The sequence below is a fragment of the Chiloscyllium plagiosum genome, unplaced genomic scaffold, assembly GCF_037043375.1.
Source record: "Chiloscyllium plagiosum isolate Xiang-an unplaced genomic scaffold, Cpla_swu_hap1 HiC_scaffold_1, whole genome shotgun sequence".
Taxonomy (NCBI): Eukaryota; Metazoa; Chordata; class Chondrichthyes; order Orectolobiformes; family Hemiscylliidae; genus Chiloscyllium; species Chiloscyllium plagiosum.
In genome coordinates, this window is record NW_028270139.1 from 139,590,886 (window position 1) to 139,606,636 (window position 15,751).

General features: G+C 39.8%; 1 protein-coding gene across 12 annotated transcripts in view; it reads left to right on the forward strand.

Moving 5' to 3' along the window:
* The window catches only part of ctbp1 (C-terminal binding protein 1), a 326,682-nt gene that overhangs the window by 259,774 nt on the left and 51,157 nt on the right, over window positions 1-15,751 (forward strand). For all 12 annotated transcript variants that reach the window (XM_043707682.2, XM_087991156.1, XM_043707477.2 and 9 more), the window contains one exon: window positions 14,579-14,723. In XM_043707682.2, the coding sequence (XP_043563617.1) occupies window positions 14,579-14,723 (145 nt within the window). The remainder of the gene's footprint in view (window positions 1-14,578; window positions 14,724-15,751) is intronic.

Sequence of the window (15,751 nt, forward strand, 5' to 3'; positions counted from 1 at the left end):
TCTGTCTCAGGTTGTTGGAGCATAATTGGGTTACTTTATCTGATACAGTGCTGAGATGGCCTTAATCAAGGTTGAGAATAATAGAACCCCCTACAATGTGGAAAGAGACTATTCGGTTTATCGAGACCTTTGAAGAGCATCCCCTTCCAGCCCCCCCACCTTATCCTTGTACCCCTGCATTTCCCATGGCTGAGGTTATGTAACTTGCTGACTATCCACAAACATGACGTATCACACCATAACCATTCGGCCTGTCTTCAGCCTTTCACAAGGCTCTATCCTCTTCCAAATCCTCCTCTGTTCAGCCAAGTGGGGTATTCAAAGAATCTTCTACAGTGGTTTCTTTTATTGCTTTATAACTTGCTTCCTAAAATCGTTTTTCTTGAGTACCTCTATTTCTCATTCATATGCTGTCCCTTAGAAATACCAAATTAAAGACCCAAGATTAGGTTCCATGTGAAAACTGACAGCACCCATCTCCAACTTTCAACTGTATATTTTGACTTCCATTATCTTTGTGTGTCAAGACTGCCAGTTCCACACCTGGAATTGAATGAGACAACAATTCAGCAGGCACTTTGTCAGGTTTGAATGAACCAAAGAGAGAGCTAATATAGATTTCGAAAAGGCACATTGTGCCTGACTAATCTACTTGAATTTTTTTTTTGCTGAAGGCAATGTAATGGATGTTGTTGATAGAGAATTTAACAAAGTTTCTGAACTTTATAAAAATACTAAAACAAATTAACAAAATTGACTGGATGGAATAGAAAAATCCATGTCAGCTTAAATGAAAATAATTGGTTTAAGGAGGGAAGGCAGTAAGTCGTGGTAAATGGTTATTTTCCAGCCTGGAAGATAATAGACAGCAGTGTTTCAAACATTTGGTGCAAAGGCTGCCAATGTTTTTTATTGTATATAAATGTCACCGGTATTGGGAAAAGAGTTAAATTTCAAAGTTTGCTGATTTTCATAAATAGTGATTATGATACCAATTGATTGTATCAGGAAGTGGATATGCGAGCAGATGGAATTTAATAGAGAGTAGTGTGAGGTGATAGGTTTTGGCAGAAGGAATAGGAAGAAACAATGCAGATTAAGTTGCATAGTCCTGAAGACTGTGTGCAGAGACAGAGGGATGTGAGGGTTAACGTATATTAAATTTATGAAGGTAGCAGGACAGATTAAGAGAACACTTCGTGAAGCATATGGTGTCTTGGTTTTATAGACATATTGAGTACAAAAGCAGGTAAATTATACTGAACTTTTTATAAAGCTCTGTTTAAGTCATAACTAGAATATTGCATCCAATTCTGGTCACCGCAGTTTTTAAGAAAGATAGATCCTTGAAATGGTGCATAAGAGATTTATCAGAATAGTTGCTAGGATGAGGAATTTAACTGCAATGTTCGATTGGACAAAGTGGGGTTGTTTTCCTTGGAACAATGGAGTATGAGTGGAGATTTGATAGATGTGTGCAAAATTATAAACAAAAACAGAAATTGCTGGAAAATCTCAACAGGTCTGGCAGCATCTGTGGAGAGAATTCAGAATTGACATTTCAGATCCAGTGAACTTTCTTCAGAACTGGAGGAAATTCAGTTTTTGTTTGATCTCCACCATACTTTTTTTTAAATTTAGTGTACAAAATTGTGTTGACTTTTCATTAAGGTAGACAAATAAAATCTGTTCCCGTAGCAGGTAGTGATTTGGATACACATGTAAGATCTAGGACAAGAGATAAAGCTATGTGTGAGGAAGACCCTTTTATATATGAGTGCTCAAACATCCTGCCAACAATCGATGATTTTCAAAAAAAAATTTGTTGGATAATTCAGAAAGTATCTCCAGGGCTACTCGGTAGGTAGAACACAAGAAACTAATTGCATTGCCCTGTAAAGAACATGAACTTAATGCTTCAAAACCAATCTTCTCTCACCCAGCACCAGTCGCAACTTTGCATGTGCTTAAATCTGGAAATGAACATGCCCAGGATTCCAGAAATGCTTACGTGCAATTATTTTGCTCGTTTCAAATCCATGCATGCACGGTCAGAACCTGTGCCATCACCCAGAATTCCAATGATGTCATAGGCCAAGGAACTGGGCAAGCACAGTAAGAAACGCAACCGAAACGGAGTTCAGCAGGAGGATATTGGGGAGAGGACGGGACTATGGAGAAGAATGGGGAGAGGGAGTGTTGTGTTGGGGAAGAGGTGACAGCTGCCTCCCTTTCTGTTCCACCTCATAACCCTGTTACCCGTTTCAGCCTTTGCTCTTTGCTGCATTACCATTTGTGCCTCTGACAGACTGCACCAAGCCTTGGGCCTCACTCCCTCCTCCTAGTTACTTATTGTGCCGATTTAATTGCCCGCTATTTTTCATTTTGGTGATGGAAAAAAATGTACTTGTTCCTTGGCAAACAACATCATCGGAATTCTAGGTGATGGTGTTAGACCTGATTGGGGATTTGTTACTGGCAAAATCATGCGTGAACTTTGAACTTTGAAGCAGTGCATGGTGTCAGTTGACATAGTCTTTTTCGGAAGACTTCCTTCTGTTGGTCGAACTATGGGCGGCACGGTGGCACAGTGGTTAGCACTGCTGCCTCGCAGCGCCAGAGACCCGGGTTCAATTCCCGACTCAGGCGACTGACTGTGTGGAGTTTGCATGTTCTCCCCGTGTCTGCGTGGGTTTCCTCCGGGTGCTCCGGTTTCCTCCCACAGTCGAAAGATGTGCAGGTAAGGTGAATTGGCCATGCTAAATTGCCCGTAGTGTTAGGTAAGGGGTAATTGTAGGGGTATGGGTGGGTTTCGCTTCGGCGGGTCGGTGTGGACTTGTTGGGCCGAAGGGCCTGTTTCCACACTGTAATCTAATCTAATCTAATCTAATCTATATTACCCTAAAGTTTTCTCCAAAAATTTTTGGGAAGGCTGAAACAGTTAAAATGAGGCGCTCACCATGAACTTTGTTAACTAGCCACTGATTCCATCCCATCCTGACCACTGTGTCTCAGACAGAAAAAGACTGTTCATACTTGATCTTAAACTGAACAGCGTATTCAAACATTTCATCCCTGAAATTCTCAAATTTTCACCCTGAAACCTCTTCACTTTGTTCTGAGTTTGTACATTCTCCCAGTGGGTTTCTGCTGGTGCTTCCTCCCACAGTCCAGAGATGTGCAGATTAGGTGGATTGGCCATTCTAAATTGCCCATTGTGTCCAGGGATTTGTCAGCTATGTAGATTAGCCATGGTAAATGTGGGGTTAAGGGGATGGGATGGGAGAGCTGGGTATGAGTGTGATTCTCTTTGGACCATCAGTGAAGGCTTGATGGGCCACATTGCCTTTTCCTGCACTGTAGGGATTCTACGTTCCTTTTTAAAGGCACTGTGAAACCCACTTCTACGACCAAGACTTGTGTCATCATTGCTGATGTCTTCTTTGGCTTAGTGTCAGTTTTTGGCTGACTCTGCACTTATGAAGCACTTTGAAATATTTCATCATTTGAAAGGAGGTACATGGATATAAGTTACTGTGTATAGAACAAAAAATGGATCAGAGACTTTGAATTTAATTTACTTCACAAAAATTCAGATAATCAACTTATAACCTGAAGGGTTCAACTTTGCTTTGAAATTTAACTTGTTAAATCAAAGTTTGTTTTTCACCTTGATTTTACATAGTGTATTAATTATATATGCACGACATGAATGTTGGTCAAATCTGTAACTGAGATTGTTCACTTGGAAAGTCTGCACTATTTTGTTGTTACAAAGCTGAGTGCTGTTTCAGATAGATTTTCCATAATAAATAGGAAAATACAAGGTCAGGAAGTATAATCTGACCAATCGCACCAAATCTGAAAGGAATACTCTTTAATTAATAATACCCTGTTTGCAGTGACTGTAATGGAGGTACAACAACAGTGGTGTCACATTACCACAGCGTTGTTTTTGAGTTGTCAAAGCAGCTCTCTGTCACCTGTAATTAAATACTTGCTGCATGACCTCTGCAAATCTCCCCCAGTGAACTCCAGTTGCCCCAATGGGAATGCAACATACAGAACTGTAAATTTTCATGTTTTTCGCCTTCTCTGTATTCCACAGCAGCAGGATACTAGTTGAATTTATTGTTCTGATGACAGTATCTCTGCATATGAATTTCATATTATCATTATATTTGAAGATCTATTTCTTGAAAGAAAGCGAATAGAATATTACAGCGCAGTAGAGGCCGTCCGGCCACCGGTTGGCACAACAATCTGAAGCCTATCTGTCCTACACTATTCCATTTTCATCCATATGTTTATCCATTGACCACTTAAATGACTATTAAACTTGGCGAGTCTACTACTTTTGCAGGCAGTGCATTCCATGCCACTACTACTCTCTGAGTAAAGAAATTACCTCTGACATCTGACCTACATCTATCACCCCTCAATTTATAGCTATGTTTCCTCGTGTTAGCCATCACCAACTGAGGAAGAAGGTTCTCACTGTCCACGGGTGTAAAACTAATATATAAATCAGGAATCTAAGGCCTTGGTAAAGTTCTTTTGTGGCTGAGTTGACCGAGGAGGTGATGGAGGCTGATACAATTACAACATTTAAAAGGCATCTGGATGGGTATGTGAATAGGAACAATTTAGAGGGATATGGGCTAAATGCTGGCGAATCGGACTAGATTAATTTTAGGTATCTGATTGGCATGGATGAATTGGACTGAAGGCCCTGTTTCTGTGCTTTAGAACTCTGACTCTTCAGAACCAGTGCTATGCAGACAGTGGGTTGGTTTCTGAGGCACATATTAGCCAAGCCAGTGGCCCCTAAGGGGAGCACTGGAGGCTGCTGCTCAGGAGGGGAGTTGAAAGTTCCTTAATTCTCCAGGTTTCACATGAAGTCAGGCTGCTCCTCCCTCCCCTATTCACCATACAGTTACCTTCCCCAGCCTCTCCATTATTAGCGTATCTAATAATTGTAAACTTTAAATGTAAACATTTTTTCTGTATTCTAATGAGGTAAGTTATGAAGTGCCCTTAAAATGTGTTAAAATTTGCCATCCCTTTAGTGGACTGCAGTATTATAAAAAACATAATGAAAGGATGCTTAATTCAAAGTTCATTGCTTTTATAATGTCTTTTGTTCACTCGTTGCATAGTGTTTTGACATTTGCAGATTACCCTGGTAAATGCGAAGAAAACTAAAATTGATTCACGTTTTAAAATATTTTCATGTGAGTTGACAGTAATATATCAGAATAAATTATTCGGAGTTTTGATTTTAAAATTTTGAACAAAGAAATTAACTATTTTGTGACCACATAGAAATGTAGAAATGGTTTCATGGATTTTGATTAGATCAGATTCCCTACAGTGTGGAAGCAGGCCCTTCAGCCCAACTCTCCGAAGAGTAACCCACCCAGACCCACTCCCCCTAACTAATGCACCTAACTCTACGGTCAATTTAACATGACCAATTCACCGAACCTGCACATCTTTGGACGGTGGGAGGAAACCGGAGCACATGGAGGAAGCCCACGCAGACACAGGGAGAATGTGTAAACTCCACACAACCCGAGGCTGGAATCGAACCTGGTTCCTGGCAGCAGTGCTAACCAGTGACCCAATATTTGTGAGGAGAAAGTGTTATGCCTCTTCAGGGGAGGTGGTGGCATAGTGGTAATATCAGTCAACTAATTATCCAGAGGTCCAGGCTAATTTTCAGCAGGCATGGTTTCACATCCCACCATAACAGGTGGTGAAACTGATTCCAATAAAATCCAGCGAGTGTATAGCCGTATTTTGTTTAAAAACCATCTGGTTTACTCTTGTCTGTTAGGAAAAGAATCCTCCCATTGTTTCCTGGTCTGTCCTGCATGTAACTCCATAACCACAAAAACTCCTACCTGCCCTCTGAAATGGCTTAGCAAGCCACTCAGTTCAAGGGCAATTAGGGATGGGCAATAAAAGCTAACCCAGCCAGTGATATCGACATCCCATGCAAGAATAACAGAAAACAGTCCATCAAGACCAGGGAAGAGAAAGTAAGTGAAAGACCTCCTGATATTTTACTTTTGCCTCTAACCTGATCGCCAGGTGGTAGGCAAGACAACCAGCAGGTGAAAATTGCCATGTACTCTTGGTGAGGTTCTAGGGAGGAGGAGCGAGAGATTGGGGGTTGTTTTGGGTTGGAGGGGTAGGTCATCATAGGAGAAAAGGGAAAAAAGAGAGAAAGTGGTGAAATCCATTGCTTGAGGGAGAGAACATAGAACCTAGACTTAGAAGGACAGAAAGAGAAACTCTTACTGGAGCAAGCAAAAGATTTGGACTGGCAAAATATAAACTGCAATCACAAAGGGGATAGGAAGTTAGAAAATTATGCTTGAAAGCTTGAGTGGTGTTCTCAAGGATTGCTTTAAATCCTTGATTTAAAATCTTGACCGTGCAGTTCCTGCTTTTTTACAGCTAGCTTTTCCGATCGTTTGAAAGTGCACAAAGTAACCTGATTCTAATATGTTAATGAAGTGTCTACTCCCTTGTTGATAGGCCAGTTGCATGCTGTAAAACCCACCATTGTGAAAAGGTTGCAAATATGTGCTGTACAGTTTGTCACATACCTCACCTATTGAGAGGAATTACTATTGGACTGAGTTTTCCCAGTTCCTGAAACACGTGGTGGTGGTGACTTAATTGGAAAAGTGTGATGAGATCCTCAATGTTGAAGGGAATAATAGTCTCACTTTTCCACCCAAGATTTCAGCGGTGAGTTGAGAATCTTGCAAGTGAGCACTGAGTCCTATTTTAAGTTCATTTATATCTCATTAAAACCTAATGTCACCTAATTTTTATGTAATTTCCTATTTTCTCAAGTGGTGGAGTGAAGTTATATGGCAACATTTCTTGGCATGAAAGTCCAAACATGTATGTGACCATTTTGGGCCTCCAACTTGGACATTAATACCTAACATTTCAGAGTGCGCTCTATGGGCAGTGACTGCCTATACCATCTTTCTTTCCCCAACTATTCCAACTTCCCAAAACAAAAATGTCATGTTGTAATGGCACATTTTAAACAATTTTATAATGAAGTTCACCACATCAGTGCTTTGCTTTGGAGGGTGCTGACACCTTGTGTTGCAATGCTGCTGCCCAACTACATTGCAATTTTGCACAGTGAGAGGCACCCATCTCATGCATCAGAGTGTGGTGAATCTCACCGCTCTTAGCTTGCTCTCTTAGCACTCACTCCGTCTGCACCAACTTGGATACTCTCAGTATCCCCACTTGTCTTACTTTACTTTCTCATTCAGAACTTATGGCCTCAAGGTACTTAGCTTGCCTTAGTTCACGTGCAGTCGCAAAGCCAGAGAGCTCATCATGTTTGCTAGTGTTGATCATTCGAAGGAACCAAAATATTGCTTAATGGTACTGTGCTAAATCAGTGTCTCATCTACAGCGTATGTAGTGTTATGGACCTGACCAAAACCCTTTAAAATATTTTAATAACATAGCCTAGACCCTGACCTTTTTTTACTTTAAAGGTAAGTGTGAGGCGTTGCATTCCAGTTGCAAGTGAATTGGTTGAACTACTCTATTTTAAGCAAAATGCACTTTATTTTTATACTATAGTTAAAACACAGATATAATCAAAGACCTGGCTTAACTGTAACTCTATCAAAATAATAGATGTTAATTGCTAATTAACTATTCCAAGGCAGTAACATTCCATAAACGCACCCTAGGTAAAGGCAAATTCAATAAAATAGTTTCGCTTTGCAATTCTAGCAGCAGGAAGATAACCCCAGGGTTTAGCTGTAACAGAGAGAGAGGAATAAGAACTTCCACATCCAGTTTCAAGACCTGCTGAAAGTTAAAACTAAAAATCCTGGTTTAATGGGAGCTTGACACCATCCATTCAGGCTGCTTCTATTGTTCGAACATTGAAAAAGAAAGGACCTCTCAAGCTGTTTACCTTGGCTTTGAGCAGCACAGTTGGCACCTCTGACTCAACCTTCCTTCATTTAAAAAAAAGGACAGAATACACCTCTTAAAGCCATAGTATTGTCACAGTGGCAAACACACTGCACGTGCTTTGACTGAATAGCTGTGTCTCAAATTCTGAGGGAATCAGTCCTCAGTCAAGCCATGGGGCACTGTTGTCGATCAGGTTGTGGGTATTTGTTCAATTTCTGTCCAGAGGCTTTGGACATGTTCAGGTGGTGGCAAGGGCAATTCTGGTCAAGTGCTCTGAATCACTAAAGTCCGGGAAGTGGGCCACAGCCAGTCTTGCACATCAATTGCAATGAAATGGCATTAGTTGTAAGTCAGGGTTGCCCTTTGAAATCGATGATAGATGGGCCATGATCGGTTCTGAACAATGATGAGATGTTATGCTACACTGGGCGTTGGGGAAAGAATAGCATTCCCTCAGATGAGGTACAAATATGGTTAGGCATTAAGGATACGTAATCTAGTTTGTGTCTTATAGCTGTGTTTATAATGTCAAGTCAATCAGACACGTGATAGTTTGTACTATGATGGGGTATTCATACTGACAGTGGTTGACCTGGTGTCAGCTGCAGAAATCCCAAAAGGCTCCGTATTGGTGTGTACCTCCTATCCCTCGGCCCTCTCCCAGCCACCACCACCACCCGGATAAGGTACAAGAGAGCTCAAGAGCAGCACCTTAGAGACACAGATCGTATATAATGAGATGAGCAGTATAAAATTGTGAGGTAGAGCTTGTGGAGAGAAATCCTCCATGAGATCCCCTGAAATAGGCATTAGCTGATTTTGGTAAAAGTTCAAACATTAAGACCAATGTTCCTGACAATTTAGCAACATTCTGTGTGGCAACACAAAAGGAATGCAGTCAATTTTATGGATTATCGAGATTTGATTTACTTTATAGATTTAAGATCTCAGATTTTCTATCATTTAAACTTGCTCTTCGTGCTTCTTCAGATTCTGTCAAAAGCAGTTTAACTTTGTACAGTTTGGATTCTATCGAGTTGAATCTTAATTAAGTGTCAGCTTTTCGCGTGACATGGAGTAGTGTTTATTTCTAATCAGTTAGGGATTTTCTAAAACTACATTTAAAAATGAATGATAGGTTTACGTTACAGAACAAATGCCAGCTGTTTAAAGGATCTTAAAATAATCAATACACTCTGCACAAAGGAAAGCTAGTGTGGTGTGGAAACCGTGATGTTGAGACTGAAGCAGCTATCATTTGGCTGGAGACCAAGTAGATTCTTTGTTATTTTTAATCCGCCTGCTCAGGGATGTTGTTACTCACCTGTGGCAGGTGGGACTTGAACCCAGGCCTCCTGGCTCTGAGGCAGGAACACTGCCTATACATTACAAGAGCCTTCTGAGTAGATTCTTTGAAGTGTGCCCTGACCTCATGTTTGACCTTTTTGAGGAATTACCAATGTCAAGGTGCATTTACTTGTTGCTCATCTGTTCTATCGTTTTGCAGTCCTTAACTGATTTGGAGAACAAAATCAGAAAGGAGTTGTATACTTAAAGAATATTGATAACTAAGTTATGATGAGTTGAGGAAAGTCTTTTGTCTGTCCCAGTACTCTCTTCTTCCTAAAATGTTATTTGAGTTGGAGCTTGAGGTGCTCTGCTGTTGATTTACCTGTGAATCCAGGAAGAATGGATTTTTGGTCAGGTTGCTATCAGGAATAAAGTTGCACATTCCCTTGGTAGTTAATTGCATTCTCTTTTTGTTTTAAAAAAAAAGAATGAAATGTCACTGTTTGGTTCATTTGCCAAAGGAGCACCATGGAAATATTGCACTGATATTTGATAGTGGTTCCCCCACATCCTCTTCAATCCATGAGATCCTGTTCTCTTGTCCTATAACAGAATTGTTAAGGTGCAAAGGAAACCATTCAGCCCTATCGTGCCTGCACCACCTCTTCAAACAAGCATCTTTACCTAATTCCAGCCTTTTTATTTTCCATACCCTGTCACTTATTTTTTGTTTTTTTTTACAATACAGAAAAAGGCCAGTTGGGCCCATCATATCTGCACTGGTCATCAAGTATATATTTCTTTTAATCCACCTGCCCCACACTTGGCCCATAGCGTTTTCTATCCAAATGATTATCCAGTAGCCTCTTGAGTGCCTTAACTGTACCTATCCCATTAAAAGATTGACTGTCTAACTTCCCTGACCAGCCCCATGCTAACTGACGTTCCCTGTCTTCAGATGCTCTTCCTTTGCTTTTCAAGAATGTGTCACCATCCCTTTTCCGATAAAATCCATCTAATACACTCTCTCCCTAGTTTTTGGAATTCTGTATTTGAACTCTCCAATCATGTTTTTGTCATTGTTGCAACAAAAACACCTAAGTAAGCCACAAATGATATTACCTAGAATAGTGCATTTTCTTTTCTCATGCTGTTTGATCTTTCTGGAGTCCATTTGTCCTGTACAATATACATGCAAGTTATTTTCAGAAATTTAATGTTGTGTTTTATGGACCAGCTGATTTTCAGCTTATATATTGAAGACTTTTTTTTTGACTGTATTTTCAATGAGCATCATCTATGTGCAATATTTTTTCTGTCTTCCTTTGTTAGTATTGTGGTTGCACATGCAATATTTAATTATCCTTTGTGAGTGCAGAATGTGATTAAAGTATTAGATCACTTTCACTAAATTGTTTCAGTATCTGGTTGAAACAGGCAAAGGCTGCATTTTTCCCCTTCCTACTTTTTGTCTTGAGAATTAAGTAGGGCAACATCCCCTTCGACTAATTTTGTCCTTGTAATGGTGCCAATATTCCTCTAAGTGGCACCTGGTTGGTAACTTTGAACTGTGAAATACAAGATACTGTCTATTGTTACAGAATATTTTCAATCAGATGGCTCTGACAGTGAAAATGCTGAAGCAGCTATGTGATCTTGGGAAGGTTTTAGTGCCAAGTGCCAATTAACCTGTGCCTCTTCAGAAAGAACATTGAATAACTTAAAGGGTTATAAAGAAATGCGAACATAATCAATCTAAAAGGTCATTGACCTGTGTGTTACTCTTCGAGAATCACAAATAAATATCACATTCTTCTTTTTGTCCAAGACAAACTATGCAGGAAGTGATTGCTGGTCTTGTTGATCATGCATCTCAGTCTACGTTCCTTCCTATTGCCTAGGACTGATCAGTTATCAATTGGCACATGTCAACATCTTTAAAAAGTTTTTTTTAAAGAAAACCTCTGCCTGAGTTTTTTTAAAAGGCTTGATCCAACCTTTTGTACTCTAGGTGACCTTTCTTTGGTATGTAACATCAATTCCACATTGTAAAGTTGGAAAGGCAAGCTGCAGTGCCCTCCATACCTTTAAATGCACAGTGCAAGTAGTTTTTACTTAATGGTTGAAAGAAATGATCCAGATGTGATTTTCTTTTTGAGAAAGAAATACATAAATGTAACAGTTAGAAGAACAAATCTTACAAGTCTTTCAAAATTCAAAGATGCATTCCATTTAAGTCCATTCTCAGTCTACAACTGAGTGTTTTGTCAGTGACAAGATGATGGCAGCAGAGGTGATTGGATACTAATCCAAAATAATTGACTTTGGATCTCAAAGTTAAATTTCATATTAATATTTCAGAAGAATGTCTGTAGAAAGAGAAAATTCTCTTCAATGGGAAGAGGATGGGGGAAAAAAATGGGTATTTCTTAAGGCCATGTGAATTTGTAGAAAATTCTACTCTATTCATATCACGTTTTTGTTGCAAAAGTACTCAGAGAGCTGTCTAAATGCCCATCGCTCCCATATCCTCTTCCCATTGAAGGTGATTTTCCCTCTTCATACGGGCATACCCACTCTCACCCGGATCAAGACTTTTCTTGTCTCCCTTTCCACCACTCCAGTAATCAGATTGCCTTTTCTTCCTCAAAACGCACCACTCCAAAACGTTTACACGTGTTGGGGTTTTTTGTTTGAAGCTGGCACTAATCTGTATTTCCTCAAATTTGATATTTATGCTGTTCTTTCACACGCTTGCTCACACACTCACACCCACACACTCATGCTCTCGCTCACACACACTTACGCTGTTTCACACTCATGACCTGGTGCGACCACTTACTTGCACAACACTTGCTCTATGTACATATGTTGAGCGTAAGAGGGTTACCAGGGAAAGAGTGATTGGCATGGGCAAGTTGGACCGAATGGTCTGTTTCATGCTGCGTGACTCTCTGACTCTCTCTCATTACAGACCAAAGGCGCAACCTGTGTTTAGAGCTAGAGGATGTGAGTGAAAACTTAAATGCTTCTTTATAATCATACACGAAAACGACATTGTAACCTGGGATATTGGTTGGGGTGGTGAGGTTCTAGAGCAACTTAACATTAATAAGGAGAAGGTATCAGACGTTTCAATGGGCCTACAGATACATAGATCCCCAGAGCCTGATGAGATGTAACCCAGGCTTCTGTGGGAGGCAAGGGAAGAAATTGTTGGAGTCCTGGTGGAGACATTTAATACGTCACTGACCACAGGTCAGCTTGTTCTTCAGTTTTGTTGGTGAAGTTTATCTATGCAAATTATTCCTTCATCTGCAGCACCAGATCTGTAGTACAATACATGTATTCCAAGCACCGTAAATACTGGTGTAAAAGTACACATCACAAGACCATTTTCTTTTGAAGGCCCAAAGATGCACAGTCACCTTTTTACTAGAGGTTTTCATGAGGTTGACATGTGTGCTTGACTTGAGACCAAGGTGTAAAATAATACAAATATAGTTGTAATAGAATCAAGTAAAAACCAACAATGTGAAGTAGTTAATAATCACAGCAGTTTTTCATTAATAACCTGGTAATTTTAATTATTTGTTAAAATAAAAACAAAATGTAAACACCATAAATGTTTTGAGCATTATTTATGGCTACTTATTTTCAGTAATGTACTTACAATGAAATTAAGTTATTAATATCTCCAGAAATGTACTGCTTCTGAAAATGTTGGACTTCGATTCTCTGATTAAATAGGGGTCAACATTTACATGTGGCATATAAAAATAATATTTTAGACCATAATAATGGGATCAACCTCTGCACAACTGTACAGTAATAATTACTTCACTTCTTTGAGAATGATGTCATTTTTATTTCTTTGCATGCACTTTGAAACCTAACCTCTTGCATTCTGTAAATTTATCATTAAAAGAAAACTAACAGATTTTAGCAGCTCACGTGTTCTGCATTTAAAAAATCATGAATAATTTAAAAGCTAGGGAAGAATACTCAGTGCAGATTTTCTTCTGGTCTCTTGGAGCTAATGTGAAAAGGAGCAGTTCCTGGAACTTGTAAATTGCATCAATATTTGGAAGTGCCAAAACACCTAGACATCAGTCCAGCCGGTTCTCTGATTATTACAAGTATTTTGATTGTTTTAGAGACAAGCTTTCAATTCATTTTCGCATTCTGTTTAATATCATAAAGTGACGGGGAACTTAATGCACTTTTTCATGCAATTCGTGAAGCTGCTGTCATAGATGCTCAAGAAATAAAACCGAAGATGCTGGGAAGGAGCTCCAAGTCTCAGTGCTCTTGCACACATTGATAGCTTTATTTGCTGGTTAAAATTTAAATAGTTCCAGAGGGTGTGTTCATTTGTTCTGAGCATTTTATGATCTGCTCAAGTGCCCAGGAGTGGTACCCATTCTTACGTAGGTTTTGACACCGCGTAACACTGGGCTTATAAGTGACATCTGGAGCAGTCTAATAATGTGACTACAAAACAAATCAGATCTGAGAATTCTGTGGTGAGTAACTCTATTCCTGTCTCCCCAAAGATTGTCCACTACGTACAGGACACAAGTCAGGAGTGATGGAATATTCTCCACTTGGCTGGATCAGTGCAGTTCCAACCATACTTGGGAAGTTCAATACCCCTGAGTGAATACACCAATATTTACAGGATAAAACAACCCACTTTATTGATACCCTGCCCACCAGCTTAACTATCAATGTGCAAAATCAGTAGCAAGTGCCATCTAGAATATGTGCAACAATTTACAGCTCATTGGATAACTTCCAATTGTTAATTCTGTCACTCAAAAGGTCAAAGCCAGTAAATGCATGAGATCGGCAACCCCCTCAAGTTCCCATCCACGTTTTACATCATCCATTGTTAAAAGGTCACTGAGTCAAGTGCTTGAATTCCCTCCCTAACAGCGCTGTCCCAGGTGTCCCAACCCTTGATGGGCCACTACAGTTCAAAGGCAGCTCAGCACCGTCACCTTCAGGACAGGGGGCTGAGAATTAAATGCTGGTCTAGCCAGGAACACTTCAAAGCTACAACTAAAACAAAAATGCAAGAGTACATTCTGCACAGCTTCCCACATCTCTTCTGCTTTACCATTGGTATCACCTCCAACAGACTGGAGTATCACAGGAGCCACATATTCCTGTAAAAGAACAAACCCCTTTGGTAAAGTGTTTAACATATCTGTACCCATGCATTCAAAAAGACTTCCATTCCTCTAACCTGAAACAAATTGTTTAACACAAAGAGAAAAGTCTTGCTAAACTGTTCTCCTTCTTTGCCTAGGTACTAAATGAAGCCGTGGGTGCATTGATGTATCACACAATCACTTTAACAAGAGAAGATCTGGAGAAATTCAAAGCACTTCGAATAATTGTCAGAATTGGCAGTGGTTTTGATAACATTGACATAAAATCAGCTGGAGATTTAGGTATGGCAAAGAGCACTATCAATCAGACTTGTTATTATTACAATGGATGTAATGGAAGGGCAGTGTCATTTTTAGATAATGTAAATTCACAGAAAATTAAAGCCTTGCTATGATTTGTCAAAGGTACCAAGAGTGTTTGTCAGAACCATCCTCTTGATTTATTTTGAGATCTCTTAATCTAATCAGGACTGTATTTGAGAGAATTTTATTGGCAAGGTCAGGACTTGTTACCACTTCCTGATCACACTTTGAGCAGCACTAAGGCCATTTCAGAGGGCAGTTAAGAGTTAATCACATTGCTGTGGATCATACAGTTGCGTGCAGTCCAGACCAAGTAGGAATGTAGATTCATTTCCTTAAATGATATCAGTGAACTAGGTGAATTTTTTTGCAACATCATGGTTGCCTTAACTGAGACTAGACTTCAGTTCCATATTTATGACTGTAATATAAATTCCACTAGCTGCTATGGTGAGATTTGGACTGGTTGGCTGGATAGCTAATCCCGTGACATTACCACTGAACTAGCGACCTACTCCATATATTCTTGATGTCTCATTCTATTTCCATATTAGAGACTGGTGCAAAACAGCTGTATATAATCTATCTAAATCAAACCTGAAGGATCTTTTAAGTCCATTAAGAACCATAATGGTTCTTCCATTCCCTAACCCAAGCCAGCTTTGACAGCACATTCCAAACCTGTGAATTGTAGCACCCAGAAGGACAAAGGCTGCCAGTGAGGGAGAATAGTTTAAGGTGAATGAAGTACTAGTCAGGTGAAGTGTCTTACCAAACGTTTAAAAACTAATATGTTACCAGGTTATCGTCCAACAGGTTTAGTTGAAGATACAAGCTTTCCAAGCCCCACTGATACCCGAAGAAGGAGCTTGTGTTTTCAAATAAACCTGTTGGACTATAACCTAGTGTCGTGTGATTTTTCACCTTGTCCAACCAGCACCTCCATATTATTACAAAAAGTTAGCAATTGCCTGTCGTTTAGTGGGCACAGTCTCTGAGAGCATGTG